Source organism: Hippopotamus amphibius, chromosome 10, assembly GCF_030028045.1.
Source record: "Hippopotamus amphibius kiboko isolate mHipAmp2 chromosome 10, mHipAmp2.hap2, whole genome shotgun sequence".
NCBI lineage: Eukaryota > Metazoa > Chordata > Mammalia > Artiodactyla > Hippopotamidae > Hippopotamus > Hippopotamus amphibius.
The window spans coordinates 116,139,024-116,166,195 of record NC_080195.1 but is presented as its reverse complement, the minus strand read 5'-3'; the positions used below and the strand labels follow the sequence as shown (position 1 = coordinate 116,166,195).

General features: G+C 54.9%; 2 protein-coding genes across 5 annotated transcripts in view; both read left to right on the top strand.

Annotated features, from left to right (window-relative positions):
• The first annotated feature begins 1,100 nt into the window (after nucleotides 1–1,100).
• SUMO3 (small ubiquitin like modifier 3) lies at nucleotides 1,101–11,633 on the top strand. Its single transcript, XM_057697034.1, has 4 exons — nucleotides 1,101–1,220; nucleotides 5,676–5,804; nucleotides 9,033–9,104; nucleotides 10,410–11,633. Exons 1-4 carry the CDS (start codon nucleotides 1,200–1,202, stop codon nucleotides 10,677–10,679), a joined length of 492 nt encoding a protein of 163 aa, XP_057553017.1. The 5' UTR covers nucleotides 1,101–1,199; the 3' UTR covers nucleotides 10,680–11,633.
• Nucleotides 11,634–14,496: 2,863 nt separating this feature from the next.
• The window catches only part of UBE2G2 (ubiquitin conjugating enzyme E2 G2), a 36,097-nt gene continuing 23,421 nt past the window's right edge, over nucleotides 14,497–27,172 (top strand). For all 4 annotated transcript variants that reach the window (XM_057697033.1, XM_057697030.1, XM_057697032.1 and 1 more), the window contains exon 1: nucleotides 14,497–14,627. In XM_057697033.1, the coding sequence (XP_057553016.1) occupies nucleotides 14,585–14,627 (43 nt within the window). In that variant the 5' untranslated portion in view covers nucleotides 14,497–14,584. The remainder of the gene's footprint in view (nucleotides 14,628–27,172) is intronic.

Sequence of the window (27,172 nt, the reverse complement as noted above, 5' to 3'; positions counted from 1 at the left end):
TTCCTGTGATCACCTACTCTTTTTTACACATTTAATAGTGACATAGCCTTTTATTATATGAATGAACCATAGCTTGATTCCTCCTCGCAGCACATTTAGATACTGTATTCCACCGATTCTAACTGCGATGTCCGCCATCTGTAACCTGTCGTCGTTTACTGTGTCTGCGTTAAAACAATGTCACGTTTTATCACTGCTGATGTCGCAGAGCCAGTGACGGATGATGCGTCCCCACACTGCCCACCTGAACTTACACCACAGCCAACAACCTTGGGGCGGCGGTTCTGGTCCCCACCGGCCACCTCTGTCCCGGAAGGCTCCAGTTCCTGCAGGCTCGCCTCTCTAGGACGCACGGCTTGAGCTGGCCCTTGTGCCTGGGGGTCGTCTGGCAGAGGCGCCACAGTCCGGAGTCCAGGAGGAAAGGGACCGAACCCTTGGACCTGCCTGAGATGGAGGTCGGCTCTGACCAGACCTTTCAATGGGGAGACTTCGTCGGCCAGGACAGGGCAGCTCCACTCTGGGGAGCCCCCCTCCCCTCTCCTAAGTGGTGCCTCCGGCCAAAGAAGCGAGTTTTGAAGAGTCAAAACTGGTCTGTGAAATGGAGGCCCGTGGGAACTTGGTTCTGAGACGCGCCCCGCGGGCTTGGCCCCCGTCTCCCCCAGGCGCTCGGCTCCCACGGGCCGGGCTCGGGGGCCCGGAAGGGGGCTGGGAAGCGGAGCGAGCCGCCGAGAGCGGCCCGGCTGAGGGCAGAGCGCGAGGCGGGCGCAGCGCGAGGCCCTCCCCGCGACCCCCGGCCCCCGAGCCCCGGGCCCCTCCTGGAATCGCCCCGCGGACGCCTCCGTCCCGCAGGCGGGGGCTCGGGGTGCAGGCGACGGCGCTCCGGCGCGCGCGGGGCGTCCTGCGCGGACACACGCCTGGCAGGCCTGCCGCCTCCGCCCTCCCGGCCGCGGGGGCGCCGCCCGAGCCGCCCGCCCTCACCCGCGCGCCCCGGTCCCCGCCCCGCCCCGCCCCGCCCCCCGCCGGGAGCCTCGCCGGCCGCGCGCGCCCGACGCCCGGGGGCGCGCCGCGTGCACGCGCGCCCCCACGTGACCCGCCCCGGCCAACCCGCGCGCGGGATTTGGGGGCGAAGCGCAGCCCCGCGAGCAGCGGCGGCGGGAGAGCGGCGGGCCGAGAGCGCGAGTCGCCCGCCGCGCGCAGCCATGTCCGAGGAGAAGCCCAAGGTAAGGGCCGGCGGCCGCGGGCCCGGCCCCGGACTCGGACCCCGCCCCCGCCGCCCCCGCGCCCCGCCGCCCTCCGCCGCAGACCTCCGGGGCCCCGGTCCCGCGGCGGCGCGGGGCCCCCAGCCCTCGCCTCCCACCCCTCCCCCTGCGCCGCCCGGCTCCCCTCCCCCGCCCGCCCTCGGGCCCCGCCTCCGCCCCGCCCTCGGGCCCCGCCCCCCGGCTGCGTCCCGCCCCTGGCTCCGCCCCCACCACAGCTCCGCCCCCCACAGCCCAAGCTCCGCCCCTCCGGCCCCGCCCGCTCCGCCGCCCTCGGCCACCTTCCCCAGCCGTTCTCTGGGACCAGCCCTCCGCAGGACCTCTTCCCTCGCCGGGACCCTGCCCGCGTACGCTCCGGGCCGACCTGGGCTCCGCTGCCCCGCGTGCGCGCGGCCCCGCCTCAGGGCTCGCCGCGGAGCGCCGAGCGGGCGCAGGCTGGGCCGGGGCTGCGAGAGGCCCGGCTCGTCTGGACGCTCTGCCGCCGCGCGCCCTGCCCTGCCCTGCCCTGCCCTGCCCACGGGGCTCCCGGCGCGCGCTCCGCACCCTGCCGCCCTGGCCCAGCTTTCTGGAGCCCTTCGTCTGCACTCCTGGGCTCTGCTCTTTGGAAGCGGAGGATCTGCTGCGCACTGAATGCTTTGTGTGCAGGCTTCCTCTGCTGCGGGAGGTTGCACCCCAGCGCACACGGGAGGCAGGGCTGAGCTTGGGTGGGCCTGCGCGGAGCCCCCTGGTCACCGAGCCCCTGGTCACCGAGCCCTGGCCGGGATCCCACGGTGGGGCCCGGGTGGAAGCTGCCCTCTCGTGTGAGAAAAGGTCCCCTTCCAGGAGGCTTCTCTCTCCAGATGCGGTTGGAGCTGCCTTTGCTTTTCACGTCTGAGGCGGCCAAATGTAAGGCCCTTTCTTTATGATTTCCAGGTGGCTCCCTCTCACTGCAGGTTAAATGCAGTGAAATACAGTACTCATCCCTTCGGTGTGTTTAAACCTGACTTTCCCACGAGGTCGGCATCCAAGGCCCAGTTTAGTAGACGTGTTTTAACTACCTCCGAGACAGCTGGGTGCTTCCGCCTCACGCCCCACCCTTGTCCTCTGTGCCCTTGGTGCCTGCCTGGCACTGGAGCTGCTCTCTCTTCTGGGCCTGGAGAAGAGGGCGTAGGAGGCGCACTCCCAGGCCATCTTGGTGGAAAGAAAACCTCGTGGATCAGTTGGGAAGACAGTTTGCCTCCCTTGGAGAGCCCAGGCAGGGGACTGACCACGTGAACGGTGGTTGTGGTTTTTAGGATTTGTTTCTTCCCTTCCCTCCCTTTCTCCCTCCCTCCCTCCCTTCCTGCTTCTCATATGTTCACTTGTTTATTAGGGACTCACCAGGGGTCGGGGACAGGCCATTTGTTCTTGGTGCCTTCCTCTGCGTGGTCTGCAGCCACTGCTCTCTTTCTGTCGGTTTTCTGTTCTGGTCCCTGCATCTCTCTGTTTTGAATGCACCCATATTTTTTCGTTAAAAAAGCAAATACATTCTCTATCCACATGCAAAAAATGAAGTTGGACTTTTCTTGACGCCATAAGCAAAAATTAACTCAAGATTGATCAAGGACCTAAACGTAAAACCTGAGACAGTAAAACTTCTAGGAGAAAACACAGGACAAAAGCTCCACGACACTGGACTTGGTGATGATTTCTTGGATGTGAAAGCAAAGGCACAGGTAACATGAAAAAAAAAACAGACAAACTAGACTCATGAAAATTAAAAAATTTTGTACATCAAAAGACACTGAGTAAAAAAGCAACCCGCAGAAGGGGAGAAGATATTTTCAAGTCACTATCAACCAAAAAACCAAAACCAAAACCAAAACAAAACAGCAGAAAGCTGCAAATAAGAAAAGAATTTATTTGGGGTGTTAAGAATTGCAATTTGGGAGACACAGAGTTGGGTAAAACCAAAAGAGCTTTCTGGGGAAAAGAAAGAATCAAGAGCTTATAAAGACAAAAGCCGCGAGGCTGAGCTGTGACACAGAAAAAAATATTTGTCCTTAAGGGATGGCTGTCAGGAGTGGTTTTAGGGTCAGGGTCCCACAGGTGTCTTGAGTTTCTGGCAGGTGTCCTGGACGCCTTTGTCTGGACATGAAGAGGTCACAGGGTCGGATTCTGTCCGGGCTGAGACGAGCGTACGTGCCGTCCTCAGGGCCTCCTGGCTCCGTGTGAGAGGCTCTCTGAGCACCACCGACTCCATTTCGATTTTCCTTCCACATCGTATATCTGATAAAGGGTCAGTATCCAGAATACATAGAGAACTCCTAAAACTCAGCAACAAGAAAATAAGCAGACTGATTCAAAAATGAGCAAAGACGTTGAGCAGACATTTCTCCAAGGAAGACATACAAATGGCCAAGAAGCACATGGAAAGGTGCTCAGCAGCACTGGTCCTCAGGGAAACGTACATCCAAGCCACAGCGAGGTGTTCCCCACACCCACGGGGAGGGCCACTTTTAGGAAGACGGAAAAGAACAAGCGTTGCGGAGGATGTGGAGAAGCTGGAATTGGTGGTGGGAGTGTAAAATGCTGCAGCTGCCGTGGAAGACAGTATGATGCTTCCTCAGGAAATTAAAAGTAGAATTACCGTGTGGTCCAGCAAGTCTAGTTCTGGGTATAAACCCAGAATAATTGAAAGCAGGGTCTCAGAGAGATGTTTGTGTTATTTGCTGCGTTCATAGCAACATCCCTCACAGTAGTTAAAGTTGTGGGAGCAGCCCAGGTGTCAGCTGGTCCCTGGGTGAATGAATAAGTAAAACCTGGCGCCTGCATGCAGGAGGATGTTATTCAGGCTTACACGGGAAGGAAGTCCTGACACCCGCTACAACAGGGATGCGCTGCGAAGACGCTCTTATGCTGAGTGACAGAAGCCAGTCACAGAACCCAGGCTGTGATTCCACTTAGAGGAGATCCCTAGAGGAGTCGGATTCCTAGGGGCGGAAGAACAGTGGGGGCCAGGGCTGGGGGAGGGAGGAGTTCGTGTTTAATGGGAGAGAGTTTCAGTTTTACAGGATGAAAAGAGTTGTAGAGATGGGTGGTGGTGATGGTTGTATTTTATACGACTGAACTATACACTGAAAAATGGTTGAGGTGGTAAATTTTATGTGTATTTTAAGATAAATAAATGGAAAAGAAATGAAAGAGTAAATGGAAAAGACTCTTATCTGTAAATGCAAGGTGCTACCCTGGATTGGATCCTGGAGCAGAAAAAGGGTATTAGTGGAAAAACTGGTGAAATACGAAAAAGCTTGCAGTTTTGTTGCCAGTGGTGTGCCAGTGTTGGTTTCTTGGGCGTGACGCATACCACATACCTGCCGTGTGTGAGGTGTTAACACAGGGTAGGTGGGGGTGGGGGGAGAGAGGTGGTGGTGTGGGAAATGTAAGATTATTCCAAAAGAAAACGTTTTTATGAAGAAAGCAAATGCACCCTTCGTCTCTGGGGAGCGAAGAGGGGCTGATCGTGGGGCCCCAGCTGCATGAGAGGAGGAGGCTCACTGCTGCAGCCTCGCCTCCTGGGTCCACTTCTCAGGCCAGTCTGAGCTCCCCTTCTCGGGGCTCCAGGGGCTGGAGTGCCCGGTGGGCTCCCTTCCTGGCCCCCTCTGTGAGGCACCCATGATGGGGATGCAGCGGGAAGTAGTGGGGGGCGGGGAGCGGGGGGCGGGAAGGGGACGCGGCGGGCAAGAGCGCTGGGGCGTCTGCACTGGCTTGAGCCTCAGGAGGAGGACGGGAGCGTGTGGCCGGGACAGGGTACAGACCCCGCTTTGGTCTCCATCCAGACTCATCTGCAGCTTGACTCAGGGGTCCACGTCATCACTTTGTTAAAAAATAAACGACTCCTCTCTCCCCCAAATGGTTTTCTCGGGCTGGCCCCTGCTCCAAACACGAGCTTCTTGCATCCACTTCCAGTAGTTTCCAGGGGCCAGAGACCCCCGTTAGAGGATCGCTCAGCAGCTTGGGGCGTGCAGTGGATCATGTGAGGAGAGAGTACGGCGGGCAGGGAGGCTGCGGGCGGCCTGCACCCGAGCCCCCGCGCCCCGCTCTCCCGTCTCCTCCTGCACCTGCACACCTGAGTGTACATCAGCTGTGCGTCCGTGCGGTGCCCACTGTCGCGAGAGCACTCAGAACAAAGGTGGATGTGCGCTCCGTTGCTCTCTGGGCCTACGGAGCAGATGTTCCCCCTTGAATTGACAGCTTGTGGAAATGCGAGACTGGCAGGGCATTTCCTGACTCAGAAAGTGCAGGTTAAAAATACGTTCTGTGTAGAAAGGAAGCAGCCGCACGAGCCACCGGGGTGCTGGGGGATAAGAAGTAGGTTGGCTTTCATGACCTCAGAAAAGACCGGCAGCCGCCTCAACACCTGCCTTTCCAGTGGGGGCCCAGATCCGCGTGTCTTTGCAGGAGGGAGTGAAGACGGAGAACGACCACATCAGCCTGAAGGTGGCCGGGCAGGACGGCTCCGTCGTCCAGTTCAAGATCAAGAGGCACACGCCGCTCAGCAAGCTGATGAGGGCCTACTGCGAGCGCCAGGTGCGCGGGGCCCCGGGCTGTGTGCGCGCGCGCGCCCCCGCCCGCAGGCCCTCCCCCCCCCACGTGTCCCCTTCAGGCTGGCCGGCCGCTCCCTCCTCAGCCCCCCGGTGGTCCCTGGTGCTCGTGGGGTCGTAGCAGTGGATTCGCGTGGGATTCCATCCCTCCTCCGCTGCGTCTGTGGAGACGCTGCGCTGGGCACAGTTTGATGCTTGCGCTTTATTTACGGCTCTTCAAAGTCAGGAGGCGCTGCGCTGGTGCCCTCCCGCGGCGACCAGGGAGGCCGACCGCCCCGAGCGCCTCGGGCCCCCTGCGCTCTCTGCTGGTCCTGCCTGGCCTCTGCGCCCGGGGCCCGTCCCTGCAGGGAGGCGGCCTGTCTCGGGGTGCTTCAGAAACCCTAGGCTTTAGTGAGTTCTTGGCTTGGATGATGCTTGCCTTGGGGTTTCTGTTGCTGTCATTATTAAAAACAGCCTAAAGAAAGCTCCACGCCTTCCTCTTTTTCTCCCCACTTTTCAGACCTCGCTCCTCAGAGGAGATCCCTTTCAACTCCACCTTTTCCCCCCACTTTTTCTTGGTAAATATGCTTGCGCTTCTATTTCTTCACATTTTTTCACGTTGGAGATTACTTCGCCTGTGCGAGGTGGGACTTCGGCTCTGACCCGCCGCCCACACGTGCCCCGGTGCCCTGCGCGCAGCTGCCCCCCAGCCCCTGGCTGGGGCATCTCCTGCTCCCGTCGTGACCAGGGCGGCGCTGCCCGGAGCCACACGGCGCCTCTGCTGCTCTCTGGCTCGCGTCTGGGGCCTGTTTTCTTGGTCTGGTGGCCGTTGTGTGCCATTTGTGGGGGCTGGGTGCCCATTATTAATTATGCCCTAAACTTCCTGCTGGGCTGCACCTCCCCCGCACCCCCACCCTGGGCCCCTGCCTTCCTGTCCCTCATCCCAGACAGTCGTTCTGCAAACGGCCTGGGCCCCCCTCCTGTGCGTTTTCTGGATTAATCTTCCCCGGCTTTGATAGAGCACAGCTTTCCAGCATCTTGTTCAGAAAGGGTATGAGAAATACTGCAGGTCCGACAGTGCCTTGCTCTGTGAACCTCATGCTGGAGTGGTTGATCGCACAGAGCTTGAAATTCATTTTTTGGTTTTGGAGTTATTGCATCATTTCCTTCTAATTTCCAGCATTGGTAGGGAACGTTCAATGATATTCGGATTCTTTGTCCTTTCCTTGTGACTTGGCTTATCTCTGATAGGTTTTGCGACCTTATTCCCCTGCTGTGAGGTAGGCAGTTTTATCAGTTACTCTTCTGGGCACATTCTCGCCCTTTTTGGTCTAGAAACTCACTTTAGTTCAGAAAGTAGACCTTCCGTTAGTTCTTTGGCAACTGTGCCCCTGTGCGGTGGGGCTCGCACCCAGCGTGCGGCCTCCTGCCCCAGGTGTGTTGGGTTGGATCATTTCCTCCCATTGTGCTTGGGCTTTGTTGCTTTGTGTCTGCTTTCTAGGAGGTTTTCTCAACTTTACGTTCCTGCTTTTTATGGACAGTCTTGTTTCTGTCATGATTTTTTTTAAATTAATTTTGACTGCTTTGGGTCTTCATTGTGGTGCACGGGCTTCTCATTGGGGTGGCTTCTCTTGTGGAGCACAGGCTCTAGGCCAGCAGGCTTCGGTAGTTGTAGCACGTGGGCTCAGCAGTTGTGGTGCACGGACTTAGTTTGCTCCTAGGCATGTGGGATCTTCCCAGACCGGGGATTGAACCTGTGTCCCCTGCACTGGCAGGTGGATTCTTAACCACTGCGCCAGCAGGGAAGCCCCCTGTCATGATTTCTGATTTTCAGAAGTTCTTGTTCTTTCCTGTTTTCTGAGGCTTGTTTTTCCCCAAGGGGAACTTTGTATTGTTTTCTACCTCCCTAAGAGCTTCAGGGGCGTGTGTGTGTGTGTCTGTGTGTCTGTGTGTGTGCATCCCTGTGTGTGAGTGCATGTGCATGGGTGTGCGTGCACGCATCCTGGAATTCTCTGATCCCATCATCCCCCTGTGCCCGCTTCATTCCTTTCCTCCTCCTTTGCTTTGACCCTTCACATTATTAGTCTTTCCTTAACTGTTCTCTCTCCCTGGGCGGCAGACAGCTCACCTTTAAGAATGAAGCACTGAAAAGCTGGTGAGAAGCCGCACCCTGGTGTGTCAACAGGGCCCGCACGTTGCTGTGGGGTGACCCGCCTGGATGGTGGCTCTGTGGGGGGTCCCAGGTGTCGCCGTCTGTGAGTGGTTAGGTTTCCCGGAAGTGGCCTCCAGCTGCTGCCTGTGGCCTGGGAGCTCGGCGGGCGGGAGGCGTGGGCTCGGTGAGGTGTTGGGTGTGCTGGCCGTCACTCTCCTGCTTCCACCGGCCACCTGTCACTGCCTCCTTTGTGCCTGGTGTCCCCAGCCCGGGGCTCTGAGTCCAGTTCTTCAGAATGTGGACCTTCTGCCTGTGGGATGGACAGCACCTGACCTTGGGGTTGGGGGCCCCGATTTGGGGCTCAGATGTGGACTTCCCAGCAGTCACCCCAAGTCTGCTACATCTCTGCCTCACACCTGTGCGCCCAGCCCCTTCCCCTCTTGGGGTTCTTGTTCCCCTCCCCAAACCCCCCCCCCCCCGCCACATCCTGACCTTGGGGTCTAGTGTCCACTGTCCTGTAGCTTCCAGCCCAGAGGTGATGTCCTTTGTCTGCTGGCCTGTCCCCTCTCCTGCTCTCTGTCCTTGTTGTTTACGGCTTTTTTGTTTCTTTGTATCACGTCAGTAGGTTTCAGGAGGGAGCAGAGATGCTGTTTTAATCCTGTCTGTCCTGATGCACTGGCTCTGCCCCCGAGCACGTCCACCCGTTCCCTCAGGTCACAGAAGGGCAGCTTCCCAGCCTCAGGCGGGCTGCTCGGCACAGGCCTCATGGCCACCCGACCTATTTCTGAGAATTCTTTAAAGGGGAGGAAGTGATGGTGCCAACATTGTTGAAATCCTGCTCAGTGCCTGGAGGGGAGCGAGAGGGAGGGCGTGGGGGGGGGGGGGGGCCCAGGAGCCAGAAGGTGCTGGAATGGTGATGTCTGAAAGGCTGTTGTGGGGCTGTAGCCCCACTGGTGAGGCTTTGTGGTCAACTGCATCGTAAGTCTGTATATTCAGAAATCTGGTGTCTTGATATAACTGTGATTCTTTTTGAATTAATATGTCAGCTGGAAATATTTAATGATAATTGCTTTTTCTTTTCAGGGCTTGTCAATGAGACAGATTCGATTCAGGTTTGATGGACAACCAATTAATGAAACAGACACCCCAGCACAGGTAGGAAGGCCAGCCCTGGCTGGACGCGAGGGCTCCCCCTGATCTGCGTGTGAGGACGCCGTCTGGGACGCCCGCACTGAGAGTCACTGATTGCTGCTCACAGAGAGAGAATGCCTTACATCTCCTTTCTTTGTTTTCTTTGGCCACTCCAAGCGGCTTGCGGGATCCTACTCCCCCGACCAGGGACTGAACCTGGGCCCCTGGCAGTGGAAGTGCAGCGTCCCAACCACTGGACCGCCAGGGAACTCCCACCTTACATTTTCTTTCTTTTTTTCTTTTTGATTTATTGAAAAAAATTTTTTTGGCTGCACTGCGCATGTGGCATCTTAGTTCCCTGACCACCTGACCAGGGCTGGAGCCCGTGCCCCCTGCAGTGGACGCACGGAGAACTAACCACTGGGCAGCCAGGGACGTCCCTACATTTTCTTTCCTTTTTTTTTTTTTTTTATTTATTTATTTTTATTTTTTGGCTGTGTTGGGTCTTTGTTACTGTACACGGGCTTTGTCTAGTTGTGGCGAGCGGGGACTGCTCCTTGTTGTGGTGCGAGGGCTTCTCATCATGGTGACTTCTCTTGTCACACAGCAAGCGCTCTAGAGCGCAGGCTCAGTAGGTGTGGCGCACGGGCTTCGTTGCTCCGAGGCATGTGGGATCTTCCCGGACCAGAGATCGAACCCACATCCCCTCCATTTGGCAGGTGGATTCTTAACTGCTGCACCACCAGGGAAACCCCCCTACATTTTCTTAATGGCTTTAATTATTAGATTATTTGATTTTGTATTTTTGAAGCTTGGTTTTTGAATGAGAAAAATGTCCTTTGTCAGCCTCCTCTGTGTTGGGAGAAGGCGCAGGAGGGCTGGGTGCTCGGCAGAGGTGGTCCAGGGTCACGGATGAAGCCTGGGCCTGCTGGTCCCCGACCCCCTCTCTGGGCTCTGGGCGAGCTGGGCAGGTGCGGTCACCGCCCACTTGTGGTCTGGACCCTGGATCTGCCACGTTGGACAGTTTGTACTTTCCAGTAAAACTTTAGACACCTGTTTATTTGTAACAGGACTTCGTTGTTCTATCCGGTCCAGTCCCTGACGTTGACCGTTCCTTTGGGAGTCCCGTGAGGGAAGCCTGGGGAAATCCACCGCTGAGCCTGTGTCCCCGCGTGCCCGCCAAGGGCAGGCTCCGGGCCCGGGCACCTTGGGGCAGTGTGCCCAGCGTGCGGGGTGGGGGTGTCGGGCAGCTCCGGACCCTGTGTGCTCAGCGGGGCGGGTCCCCTCCCTGCGACGTGAGGACGTTCACCACTCCCTCTGTGTCTGCAGCTGGAGATGGAGGACGAAGACACCATCGACGTGTTCCGGCAGCAGACGGGGGGCTCCCGGGGGGCCAGCTGCCTCCCAGGGCGCGGCCCCTGGAGCCCCTGTGCCCTCGTGCCGCCGGGCTTGTGTTTGCTGTTGAGCAGTGAAGGCGTGATCATGCCCGCACCCGGGAGGCTGAGACACGGAGGACATTCCCCGGAAGGACGTTGCTCTCTGACGTGCTTCAGTGCGGCCGCGGGGATGTCCGCAGCTGCCCTCGGCCCGTCGACCTGATACCTTTGTTTGGGTAGAACCTGTGGCGAGGGGTTTTGGTTCTGTTTTTACTTGCATTTGTGTTTTTTCTCCCTCCTGTGACATTTCCCCCCAGCGTGTGGCCCCGGGGCCCACTTTCTGTCTAGACGGGGCTCCTACCCCAGGTGTTGACACCCCCTGAGGCTACTCATGTGGAGAACTCCCCTCGCTGCTCTGGGGGTGCTTCTGTGGGGCGAGTTTTGGGGACACAGTCGGGATGGGAGACAAATTTTCACTCCCTGTTTCTCGTGGGCACAGACTTTTTTAATGCTAACTCTTATAAATGTAAGCTTTGTCCGAACGTAGTAAAGTTGAGTGGAAAGCACTGGAGCGACTGTTGAAAGTTAAGAAGTTCTTGAGGACCGCGGCCCCGGCGGGGTGTGGAGCCCGGGCGGCGAGGCTGCTGAGGGGCGGTGAAGCTGGCTTCCCCCGGCCCCTCCTAGAGAAGCAGGGGACCCCCACACACTCGCCCGCAGCAGCGCCGGGGCCTCGGAGTGCTCCCCGCCGGCGCCGCCCTTGCACGAGCACGGGCTGCGGGTGAGAAAGGAAGAGCGGGCGCTGCTGAGCGTGCAGCCGTGGCTCGTGTGAGAGGGCCGCTGCGGGGCGGGTGACGGGCGGAGGCGGCTGCGCTCTGCGACCCGGGGAGGTAAGCGGGGGCCGCGTGGCGCGTGACCTCCGTCCCGCGAGGCACTGGGCGCCTGTCCCGGGAAAGCCGCCCCCGGACGGCCCCGCGCTGCCTGCGGTCCCGCTCAACATGTCTGCGTTTGCTTTGTGTTTTGCTCTTCGCGCACGGGTGGGGTGTCTGCTGCTCTGTTGTGTTTACTCCCCACGTTGGACGTTCCTTGTCGTCCTTTCCTACTGCCGACAGTAAATACAGTTTGCTATTCTGCCTCGCAGCTTGTCCTCAGTACTGCATGCGGAGCTTGGGCATCGTGGCACGTGCAGTACCTGCAGGGACCCTCCAGCGAGGCCGTTCAGACTTTGATCTAGAGGCCGATTCACCCGATGCCCGCCCCCGCCCCGCACACACAGGCTTCCCAGGCGGGCGGCGTCTCCTGCCGAGGCCACCCCCTCGCCCTCAGCGCTCTCCTCCGTCCTCTCCTGGGCATTCTGGGTGCGGGGTCCCTGTTACTCTGGGCATCTCGATATTTGTGGTGTTTGAATAGAAGACTGTTTTCCTTTGTGCGGTTGACAACCTACTCACTCGTCTGTTTTGAAACGGAAGTGAGCTGACACTCACTGGAGAACTGCCGGCGTGCCACGCTGCGGCAGCACCAGGGCGCGTCGGGCGAGGCGGCACCCGCGGAAAGCGCGAGGGCAGCCAGGCAGCAGCAGCGGGTGGATCCCGGCACAGCATGGGGCTGCCTCATTTGTCAGCTGCCCCGAGAGGGTGGGTGGGCAGGTGATCCCAGCCGGGCAGCCCCTGCACTTGTGAGGACGTGCAGGTGCCTCAGGGCAGCACTGCCTGACGCAAGAGCGGCACGTCCTGGAGGTTGTCTTTTATCTTAGAGGGGTGTGCAGGTTGTGCTTTGGGAATAATAGATCTGTTGATATCAATATTTTTAAAATATTGTCATCTAAACCCAACTCCCAGAGTCTTTGGGTTAAACCGATGCTTCAGTAGGAGACAGGCCCTGTTGACCCTGTTATCGGTGCCCTGGGTCCCGGCTGGCACTTTCCTGGTTTCAGTACTGAAAGTCCCACGTCCCAGGACCCTGCAGTCCCCGGCATGCAGGCGGTGCCAGCCTGGCTGTGCCGCACAGCACAGGTGGGGAAGCACGTGTGAATACTGGCTCTACCAGGAGACACAGCTTTTGTACCTCAGAACTTCAGTCCCCAGAGAAACTGGTGTATTCTGAATTTGCTGGCCTGTCCAGTGGGCAAAAGCCTCTAAGTATTGATATCACACATCTCCTACTCAGAACCCTTGGGACAGCAGGACCCACTGAACTGAGAGTTGCCAGATTGAGTGAATAAAATACAGGTCCCCAGTTACACTTGAATCTCAGATAGAGAGGACGTGTGGGGGGGCCTGGTTCCCTGAAGGTGAGGCCGTCCCACCAGGCACAGTGAGGTGAGAGACTCCCGTGATGGTGAGCATCTCATATTTTGGGCTTTTGTCACTTGAAGCCAATCCTGGTACAAACTGTGAACACACAGGCTGCTCTACAACAGGAAAAGGACGTCAGAAGCCAGCAGTGACACAGCCATGGACGCGGTCAGGGAAACGTCCCGCACATGACAGGTGCTGTTATCTGGGCGTCATAATGCTGATGGCAGTGCTTCTCATCCCCTGCCCTTCCTTTAGGTGCCAAGGTGCAGTTGCCCTTTCGTTGCCATGGGAACACCTCTGACCCCTGCCTGGCTTGGGGGATGAGTGTGGTTTGATCAGAGAGGGCAGCTACTTGACCAGGATAAGGAAACCTCATGAGTACTCGTGCAAGTCCATTACTCTTTGGAACTGTCTAAAAGTACTGTGTTGTTTCTGTACATCACCATGGTCATTTGAAAAGATAGAGTCAGACTGAATTTTTGTGACACCTCTACTGCAAAATATGCACCACTGTGAGGTTTATTTGCACTGTTTAATTTTATTTGACTTGACAGATACTGCTGGCCACGTCCAGATACAGAGGCTACATCCAGGAGCGCATGAAACAGAAGCCTGCCCTCATGGGACATGTTTCTGCATATTAGCTAGAAAACTAGACAGGACGTTACGCCGTAAGTTCTGTAGAAGAGTACGTTGGATAAGTGCGGTGAGGACAAAAACAGTTTTTTGAAAGATGCATGTGTGCTTGCACGGCAGTGCCGCAGGTACTGAAAGTGCTGACTTGCCCTGAAGTGAGAATGCGGTTTTAAGAAGCGCACGTAGATCAACAGCTCGATCAGCGGGCCACTCAGGAGCAGGACCGCCAGGAATAGGATGAGAAAAGGACTCGCTGGCCTACTTTTCCGGATACGCGTGACGCCAGGGCGAGGCCGGAGCGTGGGGGTGGGCCGGGGTCCGATGGCAGCCCCTCGCCGGCCTCCGGAGGCGGTGGCCCGGGGGGCTGCCCGGGGGGCCGTGGGGCAGACTGGACCCGCCGTCCCCGGGTCCTGCCGGTCAGCAGGCTGGCGGCGAGGAGGGGCGCCCGTGCACCCCCGGGGGGTGGGGGGACGGTCTGGCCGCTGCTCTGCCCGCGCCGTCTCCCCGAGCGCCTCCCTTGGCCACGCCGAGTCCAGGACCGCCCCGATGCGGCACAGGACCGCCACGGGCGCCTAACGCCGCGTGAGGGTAGCCGCCGGGGCATCAGGGTCTTCGGAGCGCACGTCCTCGCTTTCAGTGCGGTCGGGCCTGAACTGCAGGGGGACAGCGAGGAGCCCCGACACGGCCCACGCGTGCCTCCAGCAAACGGTGGGAGCGACATCTGCCCCACCGGCCGGCGAGGGGCCAGCCCTGCCCACCCGCTCTCTCGTCCGCCCTCCCCGCCGGCTCCGTCCTCTGTCCACGGCCCTCCAGCACCGCCGCGAGGCCGCGAGGATGGCGCAGGCGGTTCACTCACACTCCGCGGGCGTCCGCTGCGCCGGGATCTTCTGCAAAGTTCCCCGCGGGAACCTGCACCCCGGGAGCGGCGCGGACCCCAGCGAGAGGCTGCGGGCCTGAGACCAGGGCCGCCCCGCCCCGCCCCGCGACCAGGCCCCCGCCCACCGCCCTGCCCGCCCCGCCCCGCCCCGCCCACCGCGCGCCCCTCGCCCCGCCCACTGCGTGCCCCCTCCACCGCGCTCGCGCCCCGCGCCCCGGAAGGGCTTCTGTGCCCCCGCGGCGACCCGGAAGCGGCCCCGGCGTCGGGCGGGAGGGGAGAGCGCTGGGAGGCGAGGCCGACGGCGCAGCTGTTTCCCGGACGATGGCGGGGACGGCGCTCAAGAGGCTGATGGCCGAGTACAAACGTGAGTCCGGCGCCCCGCGCCCCCGCCCGCCGTCCGGGTGCGGGGCGTGGACTCTGCGCGCGGGCCCGGGCGGGGAGAAGCCGGCGCGGCGCTGGCCCGGGGACCCGGGGCTGCGGCCCCGCCGGGACCCGGAGGGCGCCCTGAGCCGGCCTGGCGGACGCCCCTCACCGGCCGCTGGGAAGTTCCGGGCGGCGTCCTGGGCGGGGGGCCGGTGACAGGCGGAGGTGAAAGGGCAGGTTTGGGTTTTCTGTGTGTGTGTGGGGGGGGGGCGGGATGCACAGGGCCGCCCGCCGTTCCGCCCGGCGGTGCTCACAGGCCTCCTCGGGGCCGCCCCCGCCCGCGGGGGAGAGCAGGGGAGGCGGGCGCCGTGTCCTCCCGTTCACAGCGGAGGCCCCCCGAGGAGTCGCTGGGAGAAGCCGGGGGTGGACGCCGGGTGGGTGCCGGGCACAGGCTGGGAGGGGCCTGCTCGGGGTCGGGACCCGCCTCTGCCTGCTGGTTGCCGCCCTCGGCCCCGGCGCGCTGCCCTTCCCCCCTGTGCGGGCCGTGCCTAGCCGGGCGCCCGGCAGCTGGCTGTCCCGGGCGCGAGCGGCGACTGTTGTCACTGCGCTGAGGACACGTTCAGGGGAAACTTGAACGTGAACTGAAACAGTGACTGTCGTAAAGCTAGTGGTGAACACCCATGCATCTTCGCTTCGTAAACCGTGTTGGCGGCCCTGCGCTCGGGACGCTCACCGTCTAGTGATCTCTAAAGTAAGAACGTATATTTAGGAGAGACTTTGGGGGGCAGAGTGGGGAGAGATGGTTCCCCCTGAACAGAGGGTTGGAGATGGGGGACCGTTGCCCCTGTCTTCTCTCGGGAAGCCTGGCTGGGGGTCAGATGTCTGGGAACCCGTGCCATTTCCTGCCGTCCTGGTGTGTGTTGCTGCATCTGTTTTAGTCTGTTTGGCCCTGTTTCTGGACTGCCAGCAGGTATCGTTTTCTCATTTCTATAGAAAAGAGCTCTATTAAACCCTTGCCTGGGGAATTTAGGTGGCTGCTTCAGTCCAGTCTTTGCATTGTTGAGCTTGTATTTCCTAATATTTTCCCCTGTACTGTACTTACAAAAGTCCCATCCAGTATTTAAACCGTATTGTCAGTTTGTAGTAATAAAACATAATTAGCAGTGGATTTCCAGAGTGCTATCAGATAAGTGTATCGTGTGTTTTTATGTGTAAACATACGACATTTTGGGGTGTGTGTCACAGACAGAGCTCTACAGGTGCCTCCCTAAGACTCCCATACCCAGGTTACTCAGTCAGACAATTACCGGGGCACCATGTGAAGGGATTTGGAGATGTCGTTTACAGGTAACTAATCAGCTGACGTTAATTAAGATGGGGAGAGTGTCTTGGATTTTCGGGGTGGAACCCACGTCACACGAGGCCCCCAAACAGAAGAGGAGGCAGGAGGGGGTAGATCAGGAGACCCAGGGCAGGAGAAGGAGTCCTCTGATGTGGCTGGGCCAGGAGCCGAGGAGCACGGTGGCCTCTAGAACCTGCAAATGACCCCGGCTGACAGCGGTGAGGACCCTGGAGCCTCAGTCCCAAAGCCGCAGGGAGCGGGATTCCACCAGCCCTCTGAATGAACGTCAGGTGGCAGCTTTGTGAGGCCCTTAGCAGAGAACCAGCTGGCCTGTGCAGTGCCCAGGAAACCTTACGGGCATCAGTGGGTGTTGTCTTCAGCCGCTGAGTTTGTGGTCACAGTCATGTCAGCCATAGGAAATGACCACAGCGTGCTACAGGGAGGGCTTTGTTGTTGTTGCTGTATCTTAGGAACATGATAAAATTCCACTTAGTGGTTCTTGTCTTTTGTGTGTTAGCGTCTGGTTTGTCCTCCTACCACATTTCAAGGTGGCACATCCGCTGGAAACGTGGGCTTTACAGAAACAACTTCTGTGAGGAATGGGTTTAGGTAGGTTTGCATGGGGTTCAGGTCTCCTGTCTTGTATTAGAAATAGTCACAGAACTGCAGAGACTCAGAGGCAGTAGGACCTTGGATGTGATTCTGTTCAGGCCCCTAATTTTACAAATTTTGTAGGAAATTGAATAACAGAGAAAATGATTTGCCCAGGTTCTAACAACCAGAAAAAAAGGAGAGACAGGAAAGGAACCAAGACGTCTTAAGCTGATATCTTTTCTTGATGTTTTATCTTCCTGTATCATGTAGCCTTTTCTAGGAGTATCAGGATGGACTTAGGTATTAGTCGCCAGGGTTGCCGTGACACAGTAGCACAGCTGGGGGCATCCACAGCAGAGATCTATTCTGTTACAGTTGTGGAGGCCAGAAGTCCCAAATCAAGGTGTCAACCGGGCCTCGTTCCCTCTGAAGCCTCTAGGAAGGGTCCTTCCTTGCCTCTGCCGACTTCCGGGTATTGCCGGCAGCCCACATGTTCCTTGGCTGGTGGCAGCGGAACAACCCATGGCCGTCTTCCCACTTGTAGAGACACCTGTCCTTGATTTAGGGCCATCCTAGTCCAGCGTGACCTCAGTTCAACTTGGTTACATCTGCACAGCCCCCATTTCCAAATGAGGTTACTTTCACAGATTCCGGGGGATATGGGTCAACCCAGTACAGTATCTAGTAGGAGCCCCCAGCTAACCTGTGTGGAGCTGAGCCCCTGTCCTCCTGCACCGTTGTTGCCCCCGCCTTCCCTCTCTCAGGTGGTGGCAGCCTCATTCTTCCAGCTGTTTGGGCTCAGAACCTTAGATTCCTCTTTGAGGTTGCACTTTCTTGTGTGTCCATGTGGAACCTGCTGACCTACTGTCAGACTTTATTCATTCATCCGGAGTCCAGTGCTGGCCCAAGCCACTCACCTCTGGCCCGGTAACTGCAGCCCAGTTCTGACAGTGGTCTGCTTCTCCCTTGCCCCGCTTGGCTCTGTTCTCAGCACAGCAGAGTCAGATCGGGTTGCTCTGTCCAGAAGCCCTTGCAGTGACCTCTCAGGCTCTGCGTGCTCTGGGCCTTCTGCCTCTGACCTCACGGGCCCCTCCACCCCGCGTGTCTCTGCAGCCCCAGTGGCGGCGGTGGCGACGCACTCCTCTCGGGGTGTCAGCCTTCCTTGCCCTGCTCCCCAGAGCCACCTTCTCTGAACCACCAGACTCAGCCTGTCCTTCCCGTTACCGTCATCCTTCCCTGTCATTCACCCCTTGTAGCTTTTTAAAGCATCTTTCATTGTGAAGTATGTTTTATGTGTAAAGGATGTAAAAGGTGTACGTTTGGATGAAATAGTAAAATGAACGTCTGCACCTGTGTTACCAGCTTAAGAAGTAGAACGTTAGCAGGAACTGAGCAGTCTGGTTCGTGCTCCTTCCCGCCCCACCAGGAGTTACCACCACCGAATTTTGTGACTTGTTCTTTTCCTTTTTTATTTTAATATTTATTTTTGCAGAATCTTAGTTCCCCGGGCCCTGAGCAGTGAAAGCACGGAGTCCTAACCACTGGACCACCAGGGAATTCCCTTCTTTTTGTTTATAGTAGCTCTGTCACTGAATATCCTCCTACACAACACTGTTTACTTTTGCCCCTTTTTATACTTGGTGGAAATGGGATTGCACAGTGTGCATTCTGCAGATTGAATCTTTGCTCAGCACTGTTTCTGAGAGTCATTTATGTTGACGCATAAAAGCTGTGTCCATTTCCCTGCTGAGCAGTGTTTCATTTATGAATAAGCCACAACTTGTCCTTTATGTCGCTGCTGGGCACGTAGGTTATTCCAGCCTTTGATTGTCATACACACAGGCTGCTGTGGACATTCCTGGTGCCTGTGCACGGTGTTGCCCCGGGAGTGACGCGGCCCCGGCGGCTCACAGCTCGGCTTGGCGGGTGGTGCTTCCCCGTGTGCATGTTCCGCGCGTGTGGCTTTGGGTGTTCCCGGACACCTCAGTGTTGTGCGGGGTCTGTTTCCTCCCACCCGGTGGATGTGACATGGTTCCTCGTGGTTTTAATTTGTACATCATGACTAACGAATGAAGGAGCCTCCTTTCGTATTTCCCTTTGTGAAATGTCCGTTCATGTCTTGTACCAGATTTCTGTAGTGTGGCTTCTCTTTCTTACTGGCATGTAGGAGTGCTGTGTAAACTCCCCAGCCCTTTGTATAGTCCTGCTCCTTTGCTGGTTATGTGTTACAAGGATTTGTATGTGTTTGTGCTTTGTGTTTTCAACCTTTGTGGTGTCTTTTTCTTCTAGCCACCCTTTTAAAAACAGGTTTATCGAAGCGTAATTGACATACAGTAAGCTGAGCTGTCGACGTGACCATCTGATGGGTTTGCACGTATGTGCACACACCTGTGAAGCCATCGCCACAGGCAGGGTGCTGAGTGGCCGCCGCCTCCCCGCCTGCGCTGCCTCTGTGTAGTCTGGCTTGGCCTTCCTTCTCCCTCTGCGGCCTCAGGGCCCGGGCAGTGGCTGAGCTGCCTTGGGTCACTCGTGTAGTTGTCTTGCCCTTTCTGTGTCAGAGGCCTGCCCTCAGCATCATCGTGATGTGACTCCCCCAGGCTGCTGCTCGGGTCCCTTCAGGACCACGGCTTGTCGCTGCATTCGCCTCTTGGTGGACCTTTGGATTCTTTCCAGTTCTTGGCTGTTACAGATATACTTGCCGTGAGAGTTTGGCTACCTGTCTTTCTGTGGACAGATACTTTCGTTTCTTTTGAGTAAATTCCTGGGTCACACGTGAGGTATGTGTTTAATTTTTAAAGAAACAGCCAAACTGTTTTCCCAGTGGTTGTACCATTTTACATCCCCACCAGCAGTGTATCTAGAGTTCCACTGCCTTACTGACACTTGGTATGGTCCGTGTTAAAGTTTTTAGTCGTTCTGTTGGGTGTGTAGTGGTATCTCTTTGTGGTTTTAGTTCCTGTTTTGTTTATTTATTTGGCTGCACCGGGTCTTTGTTGTGGCATGCAGGATCTTTAGTTGCAGCATGTGAACTATTAGTTGCGGCATGTGGGCTCTAGTTCCCTGACCAGGGGTCAGTTGAACCCAGGCCCCCTGTGTTGGGAGCACAGAGTCTTAGCCACTGGGCCACCAGGGAAGTCCTGTTCATGTTTGTATATGCCATCCATATACCTTTTTTGATAATGTCTTGAGTCTTTTGCTCAGTTTTTAGTGGAGTTCGTTTCCTTGTTAAGTTGTAAGGATTCTTTATACAGTGCTGATACAGGTCTTTTGTTGGATATTTTGTAAACGTTTTCACTTAGACCGTGGCTTGCCTCTTTAAAAAACTGGTAGGAAACGCATGCTGCTTCGCGGCGTGCAGGGAGCGCTATGAGCTGTGTGCATGTGACTCCGCAGCTCCTTCACTAGGCTGGGTGGAAACGCTCTGTCCCTTGAACGACAGCTCCTGTGGCTTGCCTTGTAGTTTTCATAACATTGCCTTTAAAAGAGCAAGGGTTTTAAAATTTTCGGTGACGTTGATTTATTGCCTTTTAAAACATTTCTTGCTTTCTGTGTATGTTTGAAAAATCATTGCCTAGCATAAGATCACTAAGGTTTTCTCCTATGATTTCTTATGTTTTGATCTGTGATCCATGTCATATAAAGCTTTGTGTGTGGTATGAGATAAAGGTCGAGGTGTGTTTGCAGATGATTTGCAAATGGCCGTCCAATTGTTTGAGCACTGTATTAGTTTGCTCTGGCTGCTGTAACAAAGTACCACAGGCCAAGGAGCTTAAACCACAGGGGTATTTCCTTACAGTCTGAAGTCCAGTTGCAGCAGGGCTGGTCCCTCCTGAAGCCTCTCTCCTGGGTGTGTAGACAGCCATCTCCTCCCTGTGTCCTCATGTGTTCCTCCCTCTGTGCATGTCTGTGCCCTAATCTCCTTCTTATAAGGACACCTGTTGGATTCGATTAGGGCCCACCCCAATGACCTCATTTAATTACTTCTTTTTTTAAAGATGCTAGTTACACACTTTTCTCCACTTTTTGTCATTTACTATGTCTTGGAGTTCATCCTGCACTAGGACACGGAGGTGTTCATTATTCCTTTTTACAGCTGCAGTGTCCCATCAGTAGATGTCTCATAATTTTTCAGTCCCCTATTGGTAGACATTTGGGTTGTTTCCAGTTTTGTTTTTTTTTTTTTGCTATTACTAAAAGTCCTGAAATGAATAACTTTACACATGTGTCTTTTCTTATTTTTACCAGTGTGTCTGGGGGATAGATTCCAAGAAATAGGACTGCTGGTCAAAGTTTATATTTATATTTTATTTCGTGTGGTGTCTATTTTTAAGCCACTACTTAAAGCAGTGTTTTTATTAACCAATTAACATTCTCAAGGAACCCATGGCAAAGAATGGTCATTGCAAATTTCTCTAATATTGTTAAGATTTTGTTTCTCTTTTTTAAGTTGTTTTTACCATTAAACATGGAACTGTATGGTTGTGTGTGTGTGTTTTAAAAACAAAAAAACAACAAGGGAACTGTAGTCCACAAGCATTCCCTCCACCTGGAGAACTCAGTTGCTGTAATTCTTTGCTGACCGGTAGATGCCGCTGTTGACCAAGAATGCAGGTTGGCATGCTGCTGGAGGCCGCGGTTCCCACCCTAAAGGGTGGGTGTCGGGGAGGGGAGTTCCCGGGGAGCTCCGCAGGTGAGGAATGAGGCCAGCTCTGTGGTGAAAGCGCCTCCTCGAGGCTCCAGGTGCCCGGTGCCTGCTCCCTTTCCCACCGACATTCTGTCCTCTGCCTCTCTTGAGCACTTCTGTTCTTCTGTCCCAATCTGTTGTGGGGCTTTTTCGTATAGGTGGTAAGTCCTGGGGATGCCATGCACAGCATGGGACTGCAGTTAATAATGCTGTGTTGTATGTTTGACAGTTGCTAAGAGAGTAGGTCTTCAAAGTTTTCATCATGAGAAAAAAAATGTGTGACTGTGGTGGTGGATGTTAATCAGGCTTACTGTGCTGGTCATTTCACAGCACCTGCAGCTGTGGAATGGCTCTGTTGTACACCTGAAACTAATACAGCGCTCCATGTCAGTTGTACCTCGATTGAAAAAAGGGGCCCACCTGCAGGGGCACAGCGGGCCTTCCCTGACCCCCGGCCACGTCTTGCTCTCACCACGTTGTGTTCTCCATTGCGCTCATCAGACCTGAGGCGCTGATGCGTTCATATGTCTGCGTGGTCACTGCCTGCCTGCCTCCACTAGAACCGAAGCTCACTGGAGGCAGGACTCGTCTGTCTCATTCACCACGACATCCCTGCTGCCTGGAACAGTGCTTTGCAGAGAAGAAGTGTAATTGATATTTGTTGGTTGATATGTGATTAGCGGTTGGTGGCTTCTGGTGGTGTTGGCCAAGTGTGGGTGCTCAAGCCATTGCCCTGTGGCTTGTCTGGCTCCTCAGAGCTTCAAATTTCACCACGAAGCAAGCGTAAAGAAAATGAAGTTCCACCTGGAATTGAATGATTGTGTGATTAGAATTGTAACTATAATGTTATATAGGAAGTTAGAGACACATGACAAACTCCTAAACCACCAGTCTGGACAATATTTTCATGACAGTAGAAAAGTACCTAGATTGTCCTTTGTCTTACGAGATTAGGTTCATCGAGGCTCTTCGGCAGTGGTACTGGTGAATTCTCCTTACTCTTGCTTAAGCTACTGTCCTTGGTCAGAGTCCGTTCTCTGTCCCTTTTGGGAGAGTGCCACATGTTACGATATGAAACTCTGTAATTACATCCAGTGACATTTCACCTGCCATTTCCCCGTATTTTTCCAGAAGTTGATACATCGGGTGATTGTTATAATTTGTTATGAGTTGCTCTGCACAGAAGCATGCTGGTTGCTACCTAGATGATGAGCTAGTCTTCTAAGTCGTAACATGAACAGTACAAAAAAAAAAGTTCACATGTCTTTTGGTGCACATGTGCACACGCACCTGTGAGTTTACACTCCGGAGAGGAATTTTTGGGTCATAGGAGGTGAGAGCAACCTCATTTTCAAAGTGGTTGTAGCAGTTCACACTCCTTCCAGCGTTGTACTTCTGTGGCTCCTTCTCTGTGCGGACACTTCTTATGGTCAGCCCTCGCGGCTGTGATCGCTGGGTGATTCTGGTCTGCGTAGCGCTGTGCTTGCGGGCTTAGTTTGCAGTTCCCTTTAATTAGGGAGGTTGAACACCTTGTCTTACATTTGTTGGCCACTTAGATGTTATGTGTGTGTGTATGTGTTTGTGTGAAGTGCCTGTTCAAGGCTTGTGCTTGATCTTCTTTTGGGTTGTTTATGTATTTGTGTTGATTTGTAAGGCACTCTTTAGAAGTTCAGATAGTAGCTCTTTGTTGGTTATATCTGTGGCAAATGTCTTCCTCTCTGAGGCTAACCTTTGCATTCTCTTAAAGGTGTTTTTTGAATATTAAAAACAAAAATATCTTTCGATGTCAGAAGTTTTTGTTTGTTTTTTGGCTGCACCATTTGGTTCATGAGATCTTAGTTCCACCACCAGGGATGGAACCAGTGCCTCCCCTCCCTCTCCTGCAACTGCTAGGGAATTCCCAGAAGTTCTTAATTTTAGTATTCTTAATTTTATCAGTCTTTTCCTTTATGGTTTGTGCTTTTTGATTATTAACTTTATAGTTAGTCCTGTTTAAGAAGTCTTTACACTGAGAGCATGAAGAGATTCTCCTGCATTATCCTCTAGGAGACTTACCGTTTTATTTATTTTTTTAAATTTATTTATTTAGGCTGTGTTGGGTCTGTTGCTGCAAACGGGCGTTCTCTAGTTGCGGAGAGCAGGGGCTGCTGTTTGTTGTGGCGCACGGGCTTCTCAGTGCAGTGGCTTCTCTTGTTGCGAAGCACAGGCTCTAAGTGCACAGGCTTCAGTAGTTGTGGCACATGGGCTCAATAGTTGTGGCTTGCGGGCTCTAGAGCGCAGGCTGGGTAGTTGTGGTGCACGGGCTTAGTTGCTCCGCGGCATGTGGGATCGAACCTGTGTCCCCTGCATTGTTAGGTGGATTCTTAACCACTGTGCCACCAGGGAAGCCCGAGACTTGCTGTTTTATATTTCATAAAACAACATTAATTTTGGGGGGGGGTCAGCTTTCACCGAGATAAAATTTACACATTATAAAATGTGCCAGTTTCAAGTATACGATTCTTTGAGCTTTGACACGTGTATGCTGTTGTATAGCCATCAACCCAGCTGTGAACAGACTGTTTCCATTGCCCTGAAAAGTTCGCTTGTGACTGACCCTGGCCTCTGGCAATGCTGGATTTGCTTTCTATTACTATAGCTTTGCTTCTAGAATTTCGTATAAATGGATGCAGTGTGTAGCCTTTGTGTTGGTTCTTCCACCCAGACTGGTGCTTTGAGAGTCCGCCGTTTTATCACCCGGTGGTTTGCTCCTGTCGGTTGCAGAGTAGTGTCCCTGGTGTGGGTGGGTCCCACCTCGTTCATTTACCCGTGGGCGGACATTTGGGTTGTTGCCAGCGTGGGGCTGTTAGGAGTAGAGCTGCTGGGAACATTCACGTACAAGCCCTTGGGGACGTAAGTTTTCAGTTTTACTTATTTGTACTCTATTCCTGTTTTTAGCTGCCACCCTACGTTCAGGACCCCTGATTTATGTGTCCAGCCTGGCTGCTGTTTAGGGCTCTAGTCTCAGGTCCAGTTTCCTCCTTCCTGCACTTAGATGACTTTAAAACATCTTCAACTTGATGTTTTCAGAACTAGACTAGTTTCTTCCCTCTGAAACCTGTTTCTCGTGGTGGGGTTTTCCAGCTCAGCGGCACGTGTCCTCCCTGTGGTTCAAGTCCGACGCGCAGCTGCGTCCTGACTCTCCCCGTCCTCAGCTGCCTGCAGAGCTCAGCACACACTGTGTGTGACGTCCGGCTGCAGCCAGGCGGCTGGCACCAAGGCTGCAGGATCCCTTCGGACTCCGTGCTCGCGGGCTCCGCTGTGGGAGCCGTGTGGCGGGGTCTGCCTTGTCAGCAGGTGTCGAACACTGGCCTGGCGCACCGGGACTCAGCTCCCAGGGGGGATGCAGGAGCGCTCAGGGTCCCTAATGCTTTATTATTTTGGTGATAAAACTGTTATGTGTGTCATTTTTCCTAACGGAACACATGCATATACCTTTGTGTTGATATGAATAATATACATTTCTTTTGGGGGAGGGGAAGGAAGTACTTTGCTGTTGTCCACAGTCTTTAATCCCTGAGAATCAAGAATTAAGAAAATATTACAGATTTACAGCACCGAGGGGAGCAGACGGAAGCACGGGGTAACACTTTTCTGTAAACAGCGTAGTCAGTCAAGCATTTCCTGAACACCTGCTTCACGCCGGGCACTCTGCTAGGTGCTGTGAAGGGGCTCACGGACCACTCAGACAGGGCTCCTGCGTGTGCACGAAACAGTCAGGAAATCAAGTTTAAATTTCTCTTGGGTAGATAGTCAGCAGTAGCGTTGCGGGGTCTCAGGGTGAGTATGTGTTTAAACTGTCTGCTGAGGGCAGCCAGAGCATTTTGCATTCCCACTGGTGACGCGGGACAGACTAGCTGTTGACCTCACCCACGCTGGGTGTTATCAGTCTTTTACATTCTCACTCTTCTGTTGTAAGTGAAGGTATTTTCACTGGTAGGGTGTGCAGCCATGTCTCTTAGTGGCTTAATTTCCTTTCCCTTCTGAGTTCCTTTGTTGAGCATCTTTTCATGTGCAGATTCACCTCCGTGTCCTCTGTCCGTTCTCATGCCCTGTTTGGGAAACCTCCCTTGTCCTGCATGTCTCCTTCACGGTCCCACGACCGCCACACTCACAGCACTTCTGACAACCGATGTGACCGCACCTGGGTGTCCTGCGATTTCACTCAGTTCTGACACTACCTACCTGGAGTTAGCGTCTCAGATCCCACAAGTTAAGGGCCCAGTCCCATGAGACTGCCCCCTCCCGGCCCATTGCAAATCCAGGGTATCACCTGTGCTTCTGACTGATTGGCTAGAAATTGGAGGTTTCCGTGATCCCCCTCCTCAGGTTTGATTAACTTGCCAGAGCAGCTCACAGAATGCAGAGAAGCATTTTACTTACGTGATTTCCAGTACATTGTGAGAGGGAGGAACTTGGGAACAGCCAGATTTGGGGGGGGGGGGGGGGGCGGAGGCGGGGCGGAGGGCAGGTGTGGGGAGGGGGTTAGCTTCCTGCCCTCTGGGTGGGCACCTTCCCAGCCCCTCCACGTGCTCACCAACTCAGAGGCTCCCTGCACCTTGTGCTGGTGGGAGTGTGTGGCGGCTCTGTCTCCAGCCCCTCTCAGTCTGGAGAAGGGGGTGGGGGCTGAAACCTGCTGATCGTGGCCGGTCACGACTGGGAGCCGTCCAGAGGCACCGCATTAGGACAAGAGATGCTCCCGGTGCTCTTGTTACTTGGGAATTTATAGGGACTTAGGAGCTCTGCTGGGAACTGGGGGCAGGGGACAACGTATAGATTTTCTATTATTTCTCGTGCCCCTTCTCCCCTTTTTCTTATATACTTTGATTTTTGTATGTGGTGCGAGATAGGGAAAAGGATTTTTTCTTTGGTCTTAAAGGTTAGCATCATTTGTGGGAAGGTTGCCCTTTCGCCTCTGTTCTTGTGGGGCTCCCTTCTAGCAGATTGAGGGCCTCTCTCTGCATGGCCTGTGCTGGGTGCACTCGCTTCTGTTCCCCTGTCTGCTGAGCTTGCGCCAGGATCATACTGCCTTACTTACTGCAGCTTTGCTGTACGTCTTGCTAGCCCATGGATGGTTTTCGGTTTATTCTTTTTACAGTGTGTCTTGGCTCTCTCGGTGGTTTACGTCTTCATGTATGTTTATCATGTCAAATTCAAACAAAAAGCCTGGTGGGATTTTGGCTGAGGTTGTGCTGGTTCCATAGATTGAATTTGAGGAGGGTTGGTCACTTTACAGTGTTGACTTTTAGTCTCTGAAGTGGTATAACCTCCACTTATTAAGGTCTCTTAAAATTTTTTGTTAATACTGTTTTCTGTTCTGTTACAGACTGCCCATCTTTGAAAAGCTGATTGCTACATGTTTCCCATTCTGATTGGTATCTTTTTAGACTTTCCTAACTTGCTGATGGACAGTTCAGTTATACACATCGACTTTGTATTCAGCAACTTTCGCAAACTCATTTTTTCTCATAATTTATCTTTTGATTCCTTTGAACTTCATGTAGATACGTGTAGCATCGGTGAACAATGACAGTTTTATTTCTTCTTTTCCAGCCGTTAGGCTTTATATTTATTTGGCAGAGAATTGTTAGTTTTATGTCTCTTCAAAGAACGAGCTCTTGGTTTTGTCGACCTTCTGTTTGTATGTTTCTCACTGTTGTAGTCACGTCCCCAGCACGGCCCTCAGCCCAGACAGTGCCCCTGCCGCCTGAGCCCTTGCTCCTGTGGCTGCCCTTCTTGCCCACCTCCTCCTTCGGGTCCTCCCCCGGGTCCTCCCCCGTCTCCCGCTGTCCTCCTTGCCAGATTTGTCTACAGGTGTGGCTTCTCTCTAGAGCCGCCCATACATCCGTACAAAGCGAGCAGGCCAGGTGGCAAAGCCTTAGAACAG

Excerpts from the sequence above, each read along its gene's own strand:
- SUMO3 (XM_057697034.1), top strand. The coding sequence starts at position 1,200 with ATGTCCGAGGAGAAGCCCAAG. Across the intron at positions 5,805-9,032 it reads GGGCCTACTGCGAGCGCCAG|GGCTTGTCAATGAGACAGAT; the intron begins GTGCGCGGGGCC and ends TTTTCTTTTCAG. Across the intron at positions 9,105-10,409 it reads AAACAGACACCCCAGCACAG|CTGGAGATGGAGGACGAAGA; the intron begins GTAGGAAGGCCA and ends CTGTGTCTGCAG.